Source organism: Eulemur rufifrons, chromosome 30 (genome assembly GCF_041146395.1).
Source record: "Eulemur rufifrons isolate Redbay chromosome 30, OSU_ERuf_1, whole genome shotgun sequence".
Classification (NCBI taxonomy): domain Eukaryota; kingdom Metazoa; phylum Chordata; class Mammalia; order Primates; family Lemuridae; genus Eulemur; species Eulemur rufifrons.
In genome coordinates, this window is record NC_091012.1 from 48,631,238 (window position 1) to 48,653,750 (window position 22,513).

General features: G+C 38.6%; 1 protein-coding gene across 3 annotated transcripts in view; it reads left to right on the forward strand.

The window, feature by feature from the left end:
* TENM1 (teneurin transmembrane protein 1) overlaps positions 1-22,513 on the forward strand; it is a 532,730-nt gene that overhangs the window by 466,903 nt on the left and 43,314 nt on the right. For all 3 annotated transcript variants that reach the window (XM_069463375.1, XM_069463376.1, XM_069463377.1), the window contains one exon: positions 1,043-1,197. In XM_069463375.1, the coding sequence (XP_069319476.1) occupies positions 1,043-1,197 (155 nt within the window). The remainder of the gene's footprint in view (positions 1-1,042; positions 1,198-22,513) is intronic.

The window sequence follows — 22,513 nt, forward strand, 5'->3', positions numbered from 1 at the left end:
ATTGTAGGCTAGTTTTAAAGTAATGCCATGTGGTTATTTTCAAGAGCACTGCCAAAAGCACCAAGGGAAACAGGAGTTGAGCCATATGTTCTTTGTGTCTGACGCTTTTTATATGTATTATTTCATATGATACAACAACCTAGGTGTAGAGAAACCAACTCATCCTGGTGTGTCAAGGATTTCCCCAGTTTTAAAACTGAGTCCTGCCTCAGTCCCGGGCAAACCAGAACTGTGAGTCACCTTAGCTAGGTAAGGCAGATCATCTTTTCCCTATTTTACCAAAGAGAAGGCTGAAATTTGGAAACGAATAACTCAATCAAAGTCACACATCAGTTGTAAGTGGTGTATTCAGTATTAGAACCCAAGCCTTCTAACTGCTATCATAATACACTTTCCAAGAAACTAGGCTGTAATTAACACAGTGTGTAAAAACTACCGTGAAAATTTTATTGGATTTTATTTTTTCTAGAAGCTTAGTCATTCTCTTTCTAATGCCATAATTTTGCTCTCCAAGCCCCCTTTTAATAGATAATACAAAGAAAAAAACTCAGCCCAGTTTATTGGAATTATTACAAACTCCCTGTTAACTGAGTGTGAATTGATGAAAATAATTGTAATGCCTTTCTAGTCAGTTATTTCCTAATGCAACCATGAAAGTAAGCAGTGGCCTGTGCATGCACACCCTAAAAGAAATGTAACATATGCTTCCTCCCCTGTCTTTTCCCATTTATGTTAAAGAGGATTTTCTTTTCTGCTCATGGGGGTATGCAAATATCAAGGGAGTAGAAATGTAAAACTGGACAAAATAAAATTATTAGGCCTGGTGTTATGTCCATATGTTACTTTTTGTCATTTCTTCTCAATACACAAAGAAGTGAACATGTACCCCAACAAACCTCTACCATTACTGTCTGTACTGAGCAAAATTGAACCTGTATATCTTTAAAATGCCCTTGCATTGCTATGGCTTTTTTCAAAATACTGATCTTAGTGCAAATGTGGCCCACTAGACTACTAACACTCATTTGCTATTTCCCAACAGGCATCACAGTTGATAGGCATGGATTCATTTACTTTGTGGATGGGACTATGATTCGGAGAATTGATGAGAATGCCGTGATCACAACTGTAATTGGCTCAAACGGTCTGACTTCCACTCAGCCACTGAGCTGTGACTCAGGAATGGACATCACTCAGGTAGGCACCACTGGTTTTCAAGTGTTATCACCATTTGGCATCATGGAAATGGATAACAATTTTCTCATACAGAAATTAGGTAGAAAGGCAGCGTGGTGTATCTGTTATAACACCAGATAGCAGAAGTTTCTCTTTATGTAAGATACTTTTTTCCTCCTCATAAAAACTTACTTGGGAGAAAATGGTAAGGATGGAAGTAATGCTAGGTGGAATATTGCCATAACAATTAAAGTCTCCCAAATTTCAATCAATTAGAGGGGAAGGCCAATCTCATTTATTGACTATTTTTCCAAGATATGTAAGTTTGTTATTTTTAAATGAAACAATAACTCAAATTTTAAAAAGCTCTTTAGAAATCTTTTTATAATGGATATATGAGCATAACTTGTTATTCATGTGAATGAAAATAGCTACTTCTAGGGTGTTTGAAAGTTTTCTTAAGTAAAAGCAACATCTCCTTTGAGATCTATTTTACATTTATTTAAGAAAAAATTTTAGGCCAGTGAGAATAAAAGAGAAAATTTACTATAGCTCTCATCTGAGCCCACAATTCTACAAAATCACTATTAGACATGTAAAGAGATTTTAGAGCATACAGCATAGTCCCAGCACTCTGCAGATGCCTTTCTTAGTGTGCAGATGCAAGAAATTGGTGTGTAAAATGAAGGAAATAGATTAGACAGTCCTCAAAAGAACTTTCCAGCTCTAAAATTCCATATATCTGTGACTCTGATGAAGTAGACTATTAGATAATCTTTTCAAATAGATTGGAGTGGATGTTGAGAGTTTTAGAACTTAGTGTATCAGAGAGGATGGTTTTGGCTTCAAGTAATAAAACACTTGTCTAAAAGTGGTTTAAACAATAAGGTTTAATTATCTCACATAATGAGATATCCAAAGGTAGGCAAAGATGCCAGCAGATTTCTTTCTTATGTCACATTGGCCAGAATTGAATGATATGCCATGCCTTCACCAGTCACTGGCACAGAAGAAATGGGATTTCCATAATGGATCCAGACCCTCTGGAACTGGGTCTTCGTCCCTGAGCATATTGCTACCTGATTCTTGAACCAAACCCAGGGTTCTGTTAGCAAGGAATGAAGGGTTACTGTGGAGTAGGCAACCAACGGTATCTCCCGCAGTTAGGATATTCCTGTTGCTTCATTTGTCATACCAAATAAAACCAAGGAAAACAAGGAAAGTAAACTGAACATATCACCCAGAAACTTTTCTTTAGTCATTAGCTCTAATATCTCCTCCCACCTCCACCCCCCATGAGTATACAACTCTATAAAAAACTAAAAATGTGCCCATTTGGGACTTCTTCCTTCTGTGCTCCTGCCCCACCCTAGAAACTCAGAAAATGGTCAAATATAGCCAACTACAGAAACAAAATGGGGAGTTAGACCTGGAAAACTGACAAAATCATCAAACTGTTCTTAATAGAGATTTGAGTGGGTCGGGCTATCAAGTCCTAGAACAGTCCAACTTTCCATGATTCAAATCCTCCAGAAGGCAAGGGAAAGGAGCATTATTTATGGCAATAAAGAAGGGTGTGAATGCATTTATATGGGGGAGGGGGAGGAGAAAGGATGCACATGTATTATTCACTTGCGGGATATTTTTAACTTAAAATAGGACACTTAGTATTGCAATCAGTCAACTCTAAACAACTTTTCGGTTTCTATGTGGGAAAGTTATGCTGAAAAGAGAATTCTTTGTCTAAATAGAGCAAACATATGATCCTCATGACCATGAGAAGGGTTCTTTTCCACATGACACTTTCCAAACATAATTGCCACCATAAAATCTACCTCGTCCTTTTCAGGTTGGGATGTACAATGCAGCCCACTGAAAAGGAGCCCTGGAAACCAGGAGACAGAATTTTCGACATTTTCCCTATGGCATTTCATTCCAAGCCTCAGTTTCTCTGAAGTACCCCCTTCTCTTTTTTTTTTTTTTACATGACTTTACTTTAGAGACACAGTAAATTTTGAGGTTGGGGGGTGAGGGGTTGCATGAGATGAGAGGGGGATGCTAGAAGCAAGCAAGATTTACTAGGAAAGAAAGCAGGCTTCATAGCCAAATTATTTGGTAGCTATCTCTGCTGCTGTTCACCACGTCCTGTTCTGTGCCTGAGGCACACTAAAAAATAACTATGATTTGTCCCCCCAGAGTGGCTTAGGGACACAACTCTGTGGTGAGACTGTCCATGAAGCTGCTCAACTTTATGCAGGCTACAAAGGCAAGCAATGTCAATGGCTGAACCTAAAGTATCACAGTATGGATTGAGAAAGCAAATTAGTGAAATGTTGGAGCTAATATCAAAGACCTTGTTGACTGGCAATTTCATAGTTAAGGAAGTACATGGATGGTGATGCCATTCACTGAGACAGGTACAAGAGGAAGAAAAGCAGATTTGAGTGATAGTTGGATGAGTGGTTCAGTTTGAGTTCAGTATGTTGAGTTTGAGATGCCTATATGGCATCCAGGTAAAGCTATCTGGCTAGCAATTGAATACAAGTCTAAATCTCAAGGTCAGAAATACAGATTAGATTTATGATGATTATTAGTTTACATATGGTAATGGCAAATAGGTGAGTGGATGAGATCTCTCAGGGAGAGTACATAGCATAAAAAGAGAAGATGACTTAGACCAAACTCTGAGGAACACCAATATTCAAGAAAAAGCTGAGGAATAGGAACCCACAAAGGATGCTGAGAGGAAGAGACCTGACAATTAGGAGGAAAACCAGGAAGGTGTCAAAAAGGCCAAGGGGAGCAAGCTTTTTAAGAAGAAAGGAATGGTCAATATCAAATGCTGCTTAGTGATCATGGAAAATAAGGTGTTTTAAGAAGCCATTTGATTTTATAGCATTAATGATGCTGATAAGAATGCCTTTTGTAGCATGCTAATTAATGGGAGTCAGATTGCAGTGGCAGAAATAAAGAAAGTGAAAATAGATCACTTCTTTGTGATGTCTGGCTGGGAAGGAGAGGCTTTGGCATCAAAGCCAATCAACTCCCTGGTGTGGGCAAATCAGCACCTAGATGTGGCACAGGTGAACAAAAGCTGGAGCACATGGAATGAAATCAATGGGTGAGGGGATAGAGTATTTACCAGGAGGAAACCTATGTGTGGCACAGCTTCCTAGATGCTCAGCCATTATGGCCAGAGCTTCCCATCTGTTTAGACAACTGTGACAGATTGACGACAAATGTTTCCCATGACTGTACTTAAGAACATGGGCTGTCTTCAGCTAGACAGAAGAAAGCTGAGTAGGGAGCTTCATAACACCCTCCAAGAGCAAAGACCCAGTTGTTTATAGTAGTACTTACAGTGATCCAGCTGGGCTTACACAGTGCTCAGTTTCATATTTCAGTAAATCAAAATATACTGATGGGCGAGAGCAGAGACAAATGTCTAAATGAGAGCACACAGTTTCTGCTGACACGAATGGACAGGGGAGAAAATAGAGGCCTGTGCTGCAGCATGAAGATTTGTATCAGACCCTAAGAAAAGCTTCCTGTTTCTAAGACTATATGGCAGCATCATACATTATCAAAAGATTTTGTGGCGTTCCTACCTTTTGAAACTTTTCAAGCAAATATTAGATCACAATAATCCATGAATGCTTGACATATAGGCCACTGTGAAGCCAGGAAAATGGACCAACTGTTTTCCCAAGGTTCCTTCCAACTCCATGAAGGTTCCTTTACAGAAATATAACCAAATTTCTAAAGTTCCTTGTTATCTTTCCTGCATTTCAAAACTAAAAGGTCTCCAACAAGAAAATGCCCATCTCTGCTAGCATAGTACCTATGGAGGTTGGGAAGTGATGTGAGAGAGTGATCCTTTTTCTCTTCCTTGCCTTTGTCATCTGCACTTTCTGAGGCAAACATGAGCCCCAGAAAGAATCAATTCTCAATAGCTTGTCTTAATCTTCAGCAGATCAGGATGTCCTATATTAATTCAAAGAATAACTTCTACCACTTATAGAAAGCTTACTATATGCCAAGAACTGTGCTAAGTGTCTTATTCACACTGTTCCGTTTAATCTCCACAACCCCACCACCTTGAGAGGTAGGTATTATTATCCCCCTCTGCAGAGGAGAAAACTGGTAGTCAGAAGGATTAGGTATTGGTCTGTGACCATTGAGTTATTCAGTGATATAACCAGGACTTGAGCACAAGCTTTCTGACCCCAAGTGTGCATTTTCCCAACTTCCACATTCTCAATGACAATTGGAGATGACCTAATATCATTGTATTTAGCTGAGTGACAAATGCTCCTTGGTTGAGGAATATGCTGTTTATTCACAGAATGTGTGTTTAGTGGCACTTAGGAAATAGCTTAATAAAATCTAATCATCTCAAGAAATGAAATTTGCTTTGACAATAAAACCAGCCATTTGTTCAAAATCAATATCTTTTTTTGATTTACTGAAATGTGAAACTGAACTCTCAGTGTAAACTCTGAAGCATAACTGCCCTTTGTAAGCACTGCTATAAACAACCAGGCCTTTCACTTCAGGAGATCAGTTGATTATGAAGAGATTGGGCTCTTTATTTCCGTTGCTGCTTTTGAATCATCCTGCTCTGGTAACTCACTTTCATCTCATGCCTGACTAGAATGGAATTAGGAGTTAGACCAGTCTCTTGGTGGGATAGCAAATTTGAAAGCTGATTTATTCCTTGGAGCCTAATGCTCTTCCAGAAATTGGCCCAATAGGAGATACACAAGCAAAATGGACCTTTTGTATGCACAGGTCATCCTGTTGACCTACTACTGCCCATAAGGTACACACTTTGAGGTGTTTGTCTAGAGCATCCAAATACATAGCCAACGCTCCATAAGCGCTTGTTGTATGGTCTGTATACTTCCCACTGGTTCCCAATAGCACCCATTTGTCACATGGGCCTAACAAGTGGAGGGAAGCATCATCCATGGTTATGAAGGAAACAAGGTAACTGGTTCTTTGGAGGAGCAAACTTTGCCCCATACATTTAATCTATTGAGCTAGTCCATTAGGAATCTTACGCCTCTCCTCAGTCATTGGATTCTGGACTCCCCTCCAGAATATTCTCACCACGCAGTAACAGTCCAACCTCTCCTCCAGTGCTTCTTGTGATATGGAACTTACTACATGCCCCAGGCAGCTCATTCCATCTTTGAATGTCTCTGGCCAATAGAAAGCTCTTCTGGGATCCCTTTAACCTTTTATCTTCCTTTAACCATCTAGTCTTATGTAACTCCTCAGGCCTTCAGTTACAAATTTAACCTGTTTTCTACAAAATAAATATACTAGTGAATCAAGCACTTTACTGGGTAATTATATGAATGCTATCTTATTTAATCCTAATGAAAATCCTTCAAGACAGGTATTATGTTCCCTTATTTTCAATAAATGTGAAAAACAAGATTCAGAGGAGTTCAGTAACTTGGTCAAGGTCACACAACCAATAAGTGGCATAGTTGGAATTTGAACCTGGTCAACCTGATGCCAAAGTCCACATTATTTTCACCAAATTACTATATCAAACTGCCTCCTCCACATGACAGCCCTCTCAATATAAGGAACAACTCTCTCATGCCTCCTAACACACATTCACAATTCATTTAACTGTACCTCACTTGGCATAGTTTTGAGTCCCTTCACCATTCTCCTCTCTCTTCTCTGAACATGTTGCCATTTATCTATATCTCTTTGAAAGGGTGGCTTCCAGAAATGAATAAAATAATCCAGATGTGCTCTGACTACTCAGAGGTAGAACGAGGACCACCACAACTCTCTCCCTATATTCTGTTTTTGTTCCTTTTGCCCAGTGATTTCCAAAAGGACTTTAGCCACAGAATATTTGCTTCAAACAAAATAACTCCCAATTCATAAAAACAGATGCAAATGGCAAATTCAAACAAAAAGTAGTGTCCCAGAACCTTCCCTGTTCAGGCTTACTCCCACACAATGGTAGGTTGCATAGTGACTCTCCAAGGCACTTTTGCAAAATGCTAAAGAAATAAAGAGCACAGATTAACAAATGACAGCTAAAGTTAAATTAATTTTTTTCACAACTACACCACACTTTTGACATATGATGTGACTATGGAGAACTAAAATTCACATGGCTCTGGTCCCCATCTCCTCATCTTGTTCTTGCACTGGTAGTTATTTGCATCATACCACAAGGTCTTACCTTACTCTGTATTCAATTCCATATTGTTGATTCAGTCCATTTATTTGTATTCTTCTGCTATTACCCAATATTTTCACTAACCTTCCCAGCATTGTGTCACCTATAGATTTGATGAATGCATTCTATGTCTTCATCCATGATAAAACTGATGGATAGATAGACCAAGACATCATTGTGGTATCGCTAGAGTAGTTATCTGTTAGATTATGGACCCATCTGTTTAAACTATCACCTATGGGTTGTGATTCATAGTAGATCAGAAAATCAGTATAACAAATTATGACCAGCTTTTTAAAAAGATGAAACAAAACAAAAAAATCATAGTGTATCATGTGTAGTAAGGGTAAGTATTGTTTCATAAAAATTTTATTTGAACTGGATAATGGTGTAAAATATAGTTCTTAGTGTGGGTCACAATCAAAACAAGTTTGAAAGCCACTACTTTCACCCATATTTCTCCCAACTTATCCATAAAGGTATTACGAGAAACGTTACCAGGTTTAAACTCTGTTTAAAAGGAAATAAAAACCACTTGACAGAATTTGTTTCCAGTCATAGTATCCATAAACACCAATTCTTCATCTGAGAACTAAGAAACAACTGTTTAGTAACAAAACCGAGGATCTTTTCCAAATTGACATAAAGCTCCCTTCATACAGTTTGTGGGGCACATCTGATTCTTCTTGAAGTCAAAACTATGTTTATCCATCTGTAATCTTCCAGCATATCTTCTACCCTCCACTATTTCTCAATAATCACCAAAAAATTGGTTCTGAAAACCCTTTAGCATGTTCTCTTTAAGAGGTAATTCTTCCTGGCCAGAAAACTTGACACAGTTAAAGATGTTAGGTGCTCTTTTGCAATCCCTTCACCCATCTTGGGTTTTAGTAACTTTGAATCAATATATTTATAGTCATTCTCCTTAACAGAGAAAACAAAACCTTCTCCTCTCTCACATCCATCAATGTTACACCACCTACCCCAAGCAGCAGACCTCTGCCTTCCCTAGTTATTTTCTGCTCTCTGCATAACTGAAAAAGCCATTTTCTCTTGTCCTTAGAATTTTTTTGCAAGCTTCAGCTAAAGTAAGCACAACTGGATAGAAGGGGAAATATAAAGCCTCCTCTTCAAAATCTACATGTCAATTCAATTTTATACAAGTGGATTCAGCATTTTCTGTTGTTTTCAAAAAATATGTATAATAACATCTAGGCATGAAAAGTTACAGCAATCTGGAGATTTAAAAAAAACAGTAGTTTTAAGACAGAAAAGGCACCTTCTTTTCCCCTTCTTACACTCTTGCCTGATGTCTCTCATCGGCTCTCCCTCTCTCCCCTGCCAACCCTTTCATGTCTACAGAATGTCCTCCATCATTCTGAGTGATACACATGATATTGAAACTCAAGTTCTTCAGTGGTTACTTGCCTTTCTTTGTGCACTTCCATCACTCTCCCATATGCACACTGAAAAAGAACAGAATTAGATCTTTCGAATGAAGGCCATTATAAGTGAAATTCCCTGCAGGGACAGACTTCTGAAATTTGTGAAGCTCTGTAGGGAATCAAGAAAATCTGAATTACAATAAGTTTGCTTGAATAAAGGGATCTCTCAGGGGGGAAAAAAAGAAAGTTTATTTTAAAAGTTCTTGCCACCAGAAATGAAAATCTCACCTCCTCCACCCCCACCACACCCTCTCAATGTTTTCATGACTATGGAACCTATCTCACTGTCAAAGCAAAGAAAAGGTCTGTGGATACACTCCAGATAATTCAGACACAGGGATGTGTGGTAGAAGGAAAGAGTGAGTTGCAAGTAAACAGCAAGACATGGAAGATGAAAGCAAGTTATCTGAAATATCTGAAAACACATCTATTAGGGGCCAGCAAAACCAGTGAGCAGCAGACACAGCTAGCTGGGAGAAAAAACGAGATGGTAAAAAGGATAAAATAAGATTAGGGAGTGGAGAGAAGATCAAACAGCAGATTAATGAGGCCCAGGGAGGAGTATAACAGAACCAAAAAAGTTATTTGGTAGCCCTTGTGCCAAACATTTACTCCATCCTAATTGGTCACGGTTAGTTTAATCAACTGCATCAACCATTTGCATGGTAACTGCCAACTAATGGATCAGATGGCATTAAAAGTCATACCAACCAAACCTCCAATGATTTTCCCTTTTTGTTTATTGTTTTCATGTCTAGGTAACATCAATAGTGCAGCAATCTAATTGCTCAGCCATTGGTTATTGTAGGAGTCCAAACATAAGCATCCTAAATCAACGATGTTTTGTTCTATTCATTTGAGCCACGTGCACTCAGTCAGACCACCAATCACAGCCAGTCTGCCCTGCTGATCCAAAGGCTCATATTATAAATGTAAAAATGGAAGTAGGGGAAGTGTCAGTCTCTACAAGATAAAGAGGGAGCTCAATCTACATCAACCATAGCAGGGCATTGCTAACTTAGCCACATCCTTCTCAAAGATGTCAATATGTCAATAATCTTAAATGTGAAAGCATTTAAATTAGAAAGTGATGACTATTGAATAAAAATGAGCAAAATTCCTACCAGACATGTTTATAAGCCTGGAACAATTATTCATTTCTTCAGAAGTACAGGGGCATATTTTACCAAAGTTCTCTGGATAATTGCCTAATTCATCCATTTCCCTTTGACTAAGTTAGGATGTTCTAGTGGAAAGAACATAGACAATCCTGAGTGTGAGTCTGTCTTCCACCATTTATTAGCAGTGTGACCTCAGGCAAGTTATTTAAGGTCTCTGAGCCTGAGTTTCTTCATCAGTAAAAAGTGGGATAGAAACACTTAGTGACTCCTAAGGCTGTCATAATAATTAAATGAAAAAATACATATGAAAGAACTTTGTTTTTTGAAAGGCACTTGAAACTATAAATTGTTGGTGCTGATCAGAACTGAAGAGAGACCATATGGCATTACATGTAACCTTGACTTTTATGCGTTCATTTGCCACACCAGCTAGGTAGGCATGTGGAAGGAAAGCGGCACAAACCTCGATCTACACAGCAAGCAAATTATGCTGTCACAGAGCATGAGATGACAGTTAGAGCTATTTAGACTCTGATTTGACAGCAGCACCAAAAGCCATTTAAAAAGTTTTCTTTAGGAGTCCCTAGTGGCTCTCCACATTATTACTCACCTGTAAATGAGAGATTTGTTAGAGTTTATGGCTGAAAATTACACAATAATGCTAAATGAACCTACTTGTAGTTGCAATTTCTGTATTTTAAAAAAATAACATCTCTTTCTGACTCATTTATTCTGCTCTCCTCTGAAAGATGGGAATATCGAAAAAAATTAAATCATTTTTGTCTACTGCTTGACCCAAAAGAGGGTTCTCTATAATTTCAGATTCAGCACTATATGTGGAAAACTGACACTGTAATTTTAGAACTGTTTAATTATTCCTTCTTATGAAAACTAATTCAATAAATGACCCAATTGTTGGTCAAGTGGCCTCTCTTTTTTTAATTTGAAAGCACTTGGAAAAGTATGAAGTGCTTTACAAATATAAGGGATGATGTAAAATGTTAATTGGCATTTTCATGAAATATTTTCTGTTGATTCATCATACACTTGCTAGAATGGGAGGATGCAAGAACAAAATAAGTCTGCAAGGTGGTTATTCTGATTTTGTAATATCTGTGGTTGTCAGTCTAATTTAAATGCATTCCTGGATAATGTTATTTATTGCTCATGCAGCCCAGACCTAGTCTCCTGGCTCTGTCAAATATAGAAAAACACCTTCTGCCTTCTGGAACTGCAAAAAAGAGCCAAACCTTTCTCTAATCCTTTAATAGGGGATGCAAGAGACAAAATCAGGCCTTTAGGGTAGACTCTCCCTTATAATTATACCAACATAAAAAGTCAGTAAAGCATAGTGGTTTGGGCACACAGACTGCCTGGGTTTAAATCCTGGATCCACCACTTGCTAGATGTGTACCCCTGGGAAAAAATTGTTTATATGTAGATGAGGATGATACTGTTACCTTCCCCATAGGGAGGTTGTGAGGATTCAGTGAGGTAAAACTCATAAATCACTTAGTGAAGTGTTTGACTCATAAGTGTTCAATAAATTATTATAATGTCATTATTCTTACTACTACTAGTAGTAGTAGCAGTATCTGAACTTCTCACTAAACAGAGAATTGAACTGATAATTTACAGAAATGGGGTAAAAAGGACCAAAAATAAGTTTGGAACTGATATAGAAATTGTATAATCTTCCCTTCTGTCCTTTTCACATAGGTGTGACTTTTGCAGAGAGGCATACATTTGTAGGTGAGTTTGATGGGCTGTAGCAAACATATGCTCCAGAGACTGATCTTAACCTGCTGTGACCTTCACAGAATGTTTCATCTGCCTAATGCTGATGTGAAGCTCTATGTAGATCACTTAATGCATGTTCACTGTAGTCACTGAATAGTGCCCCAAATCCTTCATTTTCTTTCTACTTTTAAGAACTGCCATACTGACTATGGAGCTAAGGCTGCAATGTAGCATGAGTTTCGCATATCTGTGAATTTGAGATTTTAGATCATCTTCCATCTCTTTGACATCAAGAGGTAAAAAACCAGCTCCTTCAGTGGGTGGCCTGCAGCCATTCTAGGTGGGTCAATTTCATAAAAAATAAATATTAGAGTAGATAAGAAAGAAGACAGTTTATCTAGGTCAATATGAAGAATATGACTCTCCCAAGACAAAGCAAAAAGGCTCACAGCTAAGTAGGGAATCAGAAGGAAAGAAGTTATGCAGCAGATGTATCATAAGAACAAAGTAGTGTCCTAGGATTTTTGAAGAAAGTTTAGTCTATGAGTTGTTTCATCTATCCAATGACTCTTCTGTTTTTATCAACATATTCTATCAGCTTTTTAAATCTAATATATAAAAACCCAAATTTAACAAAATGCTAAACTGGGAGAAACATTGCAATAAGATTATCCACAGAGTTTCTTTAAATATTGTTTCCCTTCTCCAAATTTATTTAAACCCCTCTTATAAAACTACACATTTCAGACCTGTAAAGTCATTTTACTCTTAGGTAAAATGACAATCAGTAAAATCACAATATAATAACCTGTTATCAGAGATATTTGCATTGCTCCCTCCAAAGTGACACCTCAAGCTGTTTATATAAGAAGTACATAATATCAGGCCAACATCTTCAACTCCAGCATATCCAAATTCTGCTGAAATGTCTGCACACAAGCAAATAGCCAGAGTTGTCAGGGGCCTTAAAATAAAAGTCAAGGACCGTGCTCAATGCTATATGGAAAACATAATTTATCACATAAATAAAACTCCCTCAGCAGTGTCCTCTTTCCACACAAAGGACAATGGCACGTTAGCTCTTATTAAAACTATTAAGCACCAGAGGAGAAGCATCTTCAAAGTTCAGGGTGAGTCACAAGATGCAAAGCTTGCAAACTACTTTTGAACCACTCAGTCTTCTACGCATTTTTCTTGGCAGGCTCCATGACCTGAGGTGAACCTGAAGCTCTCTAAGATACAGAAATATCTGGCTGGTAAATTCACTGGTTAGTGTCTAGAGGTTTTAAGGCCCACATCCTGGACTAAGTCCCAATGCAAGCCAGTTGGCCTAACTAAATTTCAGACTATACTGTACCTTTAAACATAGCCCTACTCTCTATTAACTATGGGAGGGGAAATTTTATGAATCGGTGCCAACCTGTCTCCTGTCTTTATCAAACAGAAATACAACTCAAAGAGAAAGTTCTTTTGGCTGTCAGCAGGAATGCCGTCTTTTCCTGCAAAAGTTAGTATATCTGGAAAAGTGAACACTAGGACATATAAAACATTTACCAACAGGCTACACCTGTTGAGAGGTGTTGATCCTGAGACACCTAGGAAGAGCAGGGGTTCATCTGGTCTACCTCAAAATACACTTCCAACTCCAAAGCAAGGAGAACAGGATTCTAAAGGAGCAGTCCCAATGTCTGACAAGGAAACTAGCAAGAGGGACCATAAAAGAAATAAAGTAGTAAATACTCAATGTATTACTACTAATAAACACATTCTGATCACATAGGAAATGTCATGGGGCAAACTCATGAACTATTCGGTACAGAATTGTGCCTCCAAAAGACATATGGGAGAGTCACATGACCCACCATGAAATAATTCTCAAAAAATCACAAGAATCAGAGGTTCTAGAGAATAATGACATCAGCATGGCATTTCCAGAGAGTCAGAGAAGCTCTTGTTAAAATCAGTCACAACCAACTTCATAACATCCAAGCACAGTGGATTTCGGGACTTTCATAGCAACTTCAGTATCTATATACTTGGGTAGATGCCTAGGCCAGTAAATATGTAGGAGAAGCTGTTAACTAAGTTCTCTCGAACCAAGATGGTCCTTGCTGGTTCTTAATCACCCTTACTAGTTTTCTGTTACCACTGGCCTACAATAGTGTATCCTTGTATATGCGTTAATGCTTTATCTTTGTATATGGGTTAATGCTGTGACTATTAGTCAAGATCCAGTTGGAAAATCAGAAACTATATTAGTTATTTTAACAGAGAGGATTTAATATAGGGAATGGGATGCACAGGTGTTTGAAAGTTGAAAAAAAAAAAACAGGAGATAATATCTGCAGGAAGAAGCCACCACCTCTCGGGCTGAGGAAACAAAGGGAAGAGGTTGGATTTGTCAGAACCTAGAAAGTTGGAAGATTTGCTCCACCAGAGGTAGGACCTAGCTCTCTGTGAAGAAGACGCCAGCTGGGTGCTTCTGGTACCTTTGAGGGGGCATGATGAGACTGATTCTTAGAGTATGGAAAGGGGCTGGAAAGTACAGCCAACAACTGCTGCCAGGATGAAGGGCTACTGTTCGGAAGATGCTGACAGGCACAGAAAGCAAGCAGGAAGGAGCAGTCTTCTCCCTCCTCTAACCTCCCAGAATTCCTTTATTTTCCGTATTGTCAGGACCTATCAGAAATCTAGCTGGCAAAAGAAAAATGCAGATTGCAGAGTCCCAACCCCAGAATCACAAAGCAACAACTTTAACAGGGTGAGTTGGGAGCTGTGAGACAATAGCTTAATAACTAGCACACTGTGCAATGAGGTGTTAGATTTTCATGTTATTGTTGCTGCTGGAGTCACTCAGATATGCTTACAGTTTGGATGAAACATTAATTAGAGTGGACTGTTTGCCACAGAGGATTTCATCATTACTGAATCCATAAGAAGCTATTATTGGGAGACCTCGGCCAGAGCTGCTTGATGTGTTTGTAAGGGCGATTTTGACTCCCCTCTTATCAAAGCTTAGGTACTCAATATTCATCACCATTTTTTTTTTTTTTGCTTTTGTTCAGGCTCAATTCTGTAGCCTGCTTGCTTCTTTAAATGATTCTGTAGCCTGCTTGCTTCCTTAAATGGTGGCCAGTCTCCAGAGTTCTGGAAGCATGAGGCTTGAGCTGGGCCATCTGTTGAGTATGTGCAGTTTTGTATTAGACACAGAGAAGTGGTGGGCAAAACCCGGAAGCACACTAGAGGCCTCATGAAAATACGACCAGTTAAATCTTCCCTCTAAATGTTCATTAGGCCATCTGTTCTTATTAGTGTCCTTATCATTTGGAAACATTACAGAGTTAAGATGAGAGAGCCAATCTGTGGAATTCTAGTATAACTTGAAATGAACTTTTGAGTAGAGTAATCACGAGTTGTGATGTTTCTCTTCTCATTCAGAGCCCTGCCCACTGATATCTTCACATCTCCATGGTGAAAATTTTTAATAGTTTCTTCCTGAAATATTATAACAGAAAGAAGGAGTAGCAGTAGCTACAGAAATGAAAACATAATCTCAGAGTGGCTGATCAATGAAATCAGACCATTTCATAAAAGCCGTATAGTCATACTTCTGGCCTGTAAATTGCTTTAGGTGCCAAAGGGAATTGGAAGCTTGGTCTATCCCACCAAGCCAATACTATAATATTAACAGCCTGCAACAGACAAGTTTGTGCAACTTCTCAGCAGAAAGAAACTGCAGAATGATTTCGGGGGCTTCTTTATCAGTCTCTGGCTCCTATGCAAGAAAAGCCTTGGCTCTCAGGAGGACAGAGTCCCACCTCCTACTGCGTGAAGATGCACAGAGGTCCTCTCCTTACTCTAAATTATCTCAGAATGTATGGTCTCATCATGCAACCTCAAATTTGATTTCATATTACCTTGAACTGTTCTCTAGTTGCCTCTCTTTCTGTATATGTATCCCCCACAGTGCTGGATACACAGTAGCTATTTAATAAATACCTGTGAAATTAAATTAAAATAGATATTCAAAAGAAGAAAACAAGAAACTTCATATTCCTCTCCCCACCCCCAGAGGGGCTGAGAGAGTTAAGTTCTTTGGCTGTAATGATAAAATCCAAGATACAGAGATACAAATAGTAAATCGGCAAGTAGCATCACATAAGTAGCATCATGTACAATATGTTCTTCTTACAATAACAATCAAATTTACAAACAAATTAGCTGTGGAGTCTGAAGGACATTCTGTAGTTTTCACACTGGGCCTTCATCTCCTGCTGATAGATGACTTTGACTGTAAATTGAAAACTGGAAGTGGTTAAACATTCTGTGTATTCACAAGTGCCATTTCCAAAATTGAGGCTTCGGAGAGGAGCTGCAAGAAAGGGTCGACGGAAACTCAGAGCAATTATGCCTGTTATTAAGATGAGGTAGTGGCAATTATACAGCAGACTCATAGAGAGTGTGTACGTGCTGATTGTTCTGAGGCGGCCTGTAAGAACAAACTTTTATGGTACCCATCAGGCCTCGGGTCTCTAGAGGAAGTGAAGATTTCCAGCCACTCCATCAGTATGCTTTTGGACGGGGCTTATGGCCCCAGGCACCACCTTGGAAGAGATACATGCTTTTTTTAATGAGCTTCAATGAAACCCTTATATAATAGAATGGTTTCTTTTACAGTTTCTTTCCTCTAAGATAACCATTCTCAAGCTTTTTGGTCTCAGGATCCCTTTGCACTCCTAAAAATTGTTGAAGGTCCCAAAGAACTGCTCTTTGTGTGGGTTTTATCATATCAATATTTACCTTATTAAAAATTAAAAGTGTGAATTTTTTTTTAAACTAAAGATACACTAGAGGTAGCCTCTGGAAAACTTCACTGTACACAAATGATAAGGTACAAAAGGCACATTTTATTATTAGAAAAATAGTTTTGACCTCACAGACCTTCTGAATGAGTCTCAGAGATCCCCAAAGTCCGTGGATCAAAATGGATATGCCATTTTCCTAAATTCTAAGACATGATGGACTGTAATACATAGCATCAGTTTGATAACTTTAGATGGTGGGGAGAAATGCACCATTAAACATACACATGGACTATAAGATACATCTTCACTTCAGAAAAGTTGAAATATGAGGGAGTGGCAAATGCACTTCTTAAAATTGAGGAAAAATGGCAACTTCCACTTACCTCAGTGGGTCTATGAAAGCCCAGATTTACTGACTCAAGCATGTTGATGAAAAATAGTTTTTCTAAGAGCCTATTTGCATGTTATAATTTTTAAATGCTTTGTGGACTGAAAATGTTACAGTCAATGAAGCACTAATGTTTTCATGCAACAAACATTTGCCAACTGTAATATCAGATACCAGGAATACAAAAATGAATGCATTTTCATCGTTGCCCCTGAAAATTCATAGATCTGGTAGAGAACATAGGAACACAAACAAGTATTTTATTTAGTACAATGGAGAAGCACTGGATCTGGGTTACTGAGTCATAGAGCTGGAAGAGCAGCTTGAAGTGCCCAAAGATGTATTCAAGATGGGTATTCAAGAATGCTTGAGGTTAATCACTAAGTTTAAGCAGTTAGTTATCCTCTTAACAAAGGACTGTCCTAGTGGATTTGCCACATGTGTCAGTCACTTTCAGATATTAATTTAGTTTAATTTAATTTTGCAATCACAGATGATTTATCCATAGATGTAAAACTAGAAATTTGTTAGACCAGTTTGACTGTAATGATACAGTCAGTAGCTCCAGTTAAGACCAAAGCATCATCTTCATTGTGTTTAGGTTCGACAAAGAGTAACTGGTAACCAAAAACTCTAACATAACAGTGATGTAAGCAAGACAGCAGCCGACTATATGTACGGCTCAGGACTGAAACGGCAGCTTCAAGATGCCATCTGGGTCCCAGGTTCCTGAATTTCTGACCTGCCATCCTAACACGTAACTTCCATTTTCAAGGCTACATCATGGTCCAGGATGTCTGCTAAAACTCTCACTAACACATTCATATTGCAGAATAGAAGGAAGGGCAAATTGAGGCTTCTTCCGGTAGGGTCCACTCTACTTAAGCAAATTTTTAAAGTATCTATTTGAAAGTGTGAATTCTTCTACACTTCTTCTTACATATTATTGCCTGTAACTTTATCACATGGCTGCAGATAATTGCAAATAAGGCTAGAATATCTTATACTCTGGACAGCAATGTATGGAGATAGAAAATTGGGGGTCTAATGCCAAGGATGATGGAGTAGGCCTAGAACTAGAAGTCTCTGCCACAGGAATCATAGGAAGCACAAATTTAACATTTTGCTTGGACCTTGATATTATCTGAGCTTATTCAAATTTATAAAAAGAAGAGAAAATCCATCAAGAGAAAGTTTGGTTTTCCACAGCTAGAAAGCATAATGACACCTAAAAGTGTGATAGCCCTTATTAATCTTGCTTGTAAAAAGTGGAAATTATTAGAAGATGAAATATACTAGGACTACTTTGGGGGTTTGGTTTGGTTTTGCTTTACTTTGCTTTGTTTCCTCCACTTCCAAAATGTTTTAGGAACATTTGCATTAGATGCAATTTAATCTATACCCTCTGCAGTTCTAAAACTCAGTCCAATTGTAACTGTTGATTAGATTGATCCTAGCTATTCATTTGCAATGAATAATGCAACGTAAGTGTCAGTTATTCTGATTGGGAAGCCATGAGAGACAGACCATGCCAATGCATTTGACCAAAGGTTGAAAGGTTCTTTAAACTCTCCAGCCATTATGCAGAGAGACACAAGAATGTGGTTCTGAGATAATGGGAAATAATTTGCCCAGTTGACAAGGCCTTGTAATCTTAGTGTATTTCATCTTCTAATAATTTCCACTTTTTAAAAGCAAGATCAATAGGGGCCATCACTCTCAAAGGTGTCATCATGCTTTCCAAGTGCAAAAAACCAAACTTTCTCCAGATGGCTTTTTCCCTCTTTTATAAATTTGAAGAAGCTCAGACAGTATCCGTGTCAAGAAATGAGAAGGCCATTTGAAAACTGACAAAAAGTGATGCTAACAATCTGGAGTTGTCAGCTTTTAGAAGCATAGGGAAATCTAACATGGAGCTGGCAGAACACCTGGCAGAGAGCACTCAGTCCCGTCACTGTATCTTCCCCAGGGCTGGCATACTACAGAAGAGATAATCATAGACTTCCTGGAAATTTCTACTGAAGAGGCCTCAGAGATCAAAATCAAACAAAGTCATTTTTTAAATGAGCCACAAGGCTCCAAATGAAGTAAAGGAGGGAGATTAGAAGTGTCATGTTTGGAACGGGAGGCAGGACCTTTTCGGAAACAACTGGTTTCTTCAGCACAGTTGAACTTTGAGAAAAAAATTGTTAGCACTTGTAAAATACAGTAACAGTTATAATATGTTTTCGAGGCTCTCCCATGAAAGTTAACTTCTGAAAATACATAGGATGGAACAGAAATCATCTTCTGCTCTATGCCACTAACAACTCTTTGTACATACTGGAAAATAAAGGAATTGAAGTCAGCAAAAGACTATAAACTGTATGAGGTGAGCAATCCACTCTGTCATGGTTCAAGCTGGGTCCTTAGTGCCTAGCATGGTGCCTAAAATAGATATTTATGGACAAGAGAAAGGAAATCAATTAAAGTAGCATGCTCTGTACTTGGAATTGTACCTGGAGTACTGTTACAAGTAACAGTAGGGAATCCAAGTAATAAGCTAAAATATTAGCCATGAAATTGGCTGACAGATGTATATGAGGTAATGTAATGCAATATAAGCCAACTATTTCTTGGAGGACATATAGCTTAGAAAGACTCTCAAGAAATGGAATAAATAAACAAGGAGGAAATGACTGCTGACATAGAATCAGGGGAAACCTTGAAAAAGCACAACTATATGATTGAACTTAAAAGTTCATGAGATAGCCAAGGAAAAGAACATTACAATAATCAGACAGGGACCAGAGGAAATATAGGCATGTTACACAATTAAAAAAAAAATAACGAGCCTTTACAGAGCTCTTTCCACATACCAAGCATTGTGCTAGATATTTTATGTAGGTTTTTTCATCTGTTCCTATAATAATTTTTTGAGAAGATATTATTACTATACTCAATTTCTAGATGAAGAAACTGAAGCTCAGATAGTTTATCTGATTTGCTTCAAGGTCACAGAGATAGTAAAAGACACAGATGGAATTTTTGACCCAGGAAGTCTTAATTCTAGAGCTCCTGTCTAACCACTTCATTCTATTGTCTACCATATCGGAGCCTTTTTCTAGGGAGAGAGCACATAGCTTTCATCAGAGTCTCAACCAGACCAGTAAATCAAGAAAGTATGAGAAGCCGTGTTCCAGATTCCAGGCACCATGAACACAGGGACTATGACTATCTGAATCAGCACTCAGATATCTGTCAGACGGTTGGATGGAAGGATATGTTAATGGATGAATGTACTGGTGAATGACTGGCCTCCAAATTGGTTCTCCTGAATCTAGTTTGGTCTCCCTCCAGCCTGTCCCCCAAATTTCAGCCTAAGTAATCTTTCTAAAATACTAATCTAACCATGTTAGCTCTCTTCTTTAAAGACCTTCATTGACTCCTCAACACCTACAGTTTAAGTCTAAAGTCATTAGCATACACCACCCTTCATGATTTGATCTAGTGGCTCTGAACAAGGGACAGTTTTGCCCCTCAGGGGCCATTTGGCAATACCTGGAGACATTTTTGGTTATCATGACTGGGGGTAAGGTGCTACTGGCATCTAGTGACTAAAGGCCAGGGATGCTGCTGATCATCCTGCAATGCACAGGATAGGCACCACCTGACAATAATGCCTCAGTGGAGAAACCTGTACCTTGTCCCTGGCAAGCATTTCAAACTTCATTTACCACTACCACCTACCCTATTTTATGCCTAAGAAATCCCAGGCCATAGTTAGTTCCCCCATTCCCATATGATTTCATGCTTTTGTGGTTTTGTTCATTCTTTTCCCTCTGTTGAGATCACCCTTCCTACCTTGCTTCTTCTCAATATCTTTGCTTTATCCTTCAAGATTAAATTTACAGTTCTCTTCTAGGATTATTGCCCCAAACTCCCTCCTCTGCATTCTCATGTCACCCTGGGCATACATCTATCATGGCACTTAACCACATTATTTTAAATGACCTATTTCTGTATCCGCCTTCCCCTACTTGACTGTGAACTAGTGGAGGACAGAAATCTGTTTGTTTAGCTTTATAACAGTGCCTGACATATAGTAGGCACTCACAAAGAGTTGAACTGAAAGATAACAGATGACAAAGAGAAAAACAAATCACTTAACTCCTAACAAGCTTTGACCTCCTCAGCCAAAGAGAACAACATTTAAGTTGATTCAAAAGGGATAAGGGGAGGCCAGATTTGGTGAGGAGAAGAATAAAGAAACATGTCTACTTTTCTGAATCTGATGGCATAGGGGCTAAGAGCCTATATCTGAAAATGAGGATATTAATAGTTTTTTCCTCAAGTAATTGCTCTACGTATATCAAGTAATAATCCATATCAAATAGCTTACACCCAAGAGACATCCAATAAATGGTAGTTACTGTTATTAATGGCCCAGATGAGTGTGCCTTTAATTTTATAAATGTTATTGATTAGGGCCAGTTCAAAGGAAGGGGCAGGACTTATTCACATTTTTTAAGTGGGCCAATTTAAAAAAAACTTTTTGTTTGTTTGTTTGTTTGTTTTTCAGCTCATTAAGGGGGTACAAAAGATCAGGCTATATACATTGCCCATGCCTCCCCATCCCCCCGAGTCTGAGCTTTAGTTGTGTGCATTCCCTAGACAGTGCACATCACTCTCATCATATAGGTGTGCACTCCTCCCCGTCAATAATGGTGCTGGTGGTATATGAATGAGGCAAAATTCATAAAGGTGGTATGTAGACAACTGAAGTCTGGGAAACACAGTCGAAAGGGAACTACATTGAATTGTAACTAGACCAGGTTCCTTCTAGCATTAAAGGTGTGTGACTGTTATTAATATTAATACCACTTGCCATCCCTTATCATGTGCCAGGCTCTGGACTGAGCACCTTCCATCACTGTCTCATTTAATCTACACAATAACTTTATGAGTGGATATATTATCATTAGCCTCTTTTCCTTGCTACAGATTAGGAAACCAGAGACTCATAGAGGATACCTAATTTGCCTAAGGTTACACATTTTTAAGGGAGGGAACCAGAATTCAAAGTGTTAGAGGGAGCTGGAGTATACAAATGATGGCTTGTATCTGCAGTGTCAGATTAGGCTTATACACAATGGAGGAATTTTCTAGGTTAGTCTAATCAAGGGCTCATATTTAGATATTGCTTTTACACATGGATTTTTCCCTATAGGATCTGCTGCTTTATAAACTGCTATTTAGGTCAAAATTAGCTGGATCTTTAAACCAACCATGGGACTGGTTGACCTGAGAGTCAACTCCCTCCAAGGCAAGCTTTCCGTTAGCAGAGGAAGACACAGTGCTGTCAAGGGTTGACATCCCCACCGAGAGCTTCTTTCTGCTCAGGGTTATTTCTGAGGGAAGGTTGTTGGGAGATGGGTACATTCCACCAGCTGGCAGCTACACCAGTGACCTTTAATGCTAGTTTAGCTTAAATACAATTTGACATTTCAAACAAATTAATGTATTTTTACAAGCTAGGGCAACCACCACAAATTAGACCAAATGGTTTGCCTGTAGGCCGGGTCACTAGGCAGAGTTTACAGAGCTTTACTGCTGCTCTTCAATCTCTTTCTGCTCCCACTCCC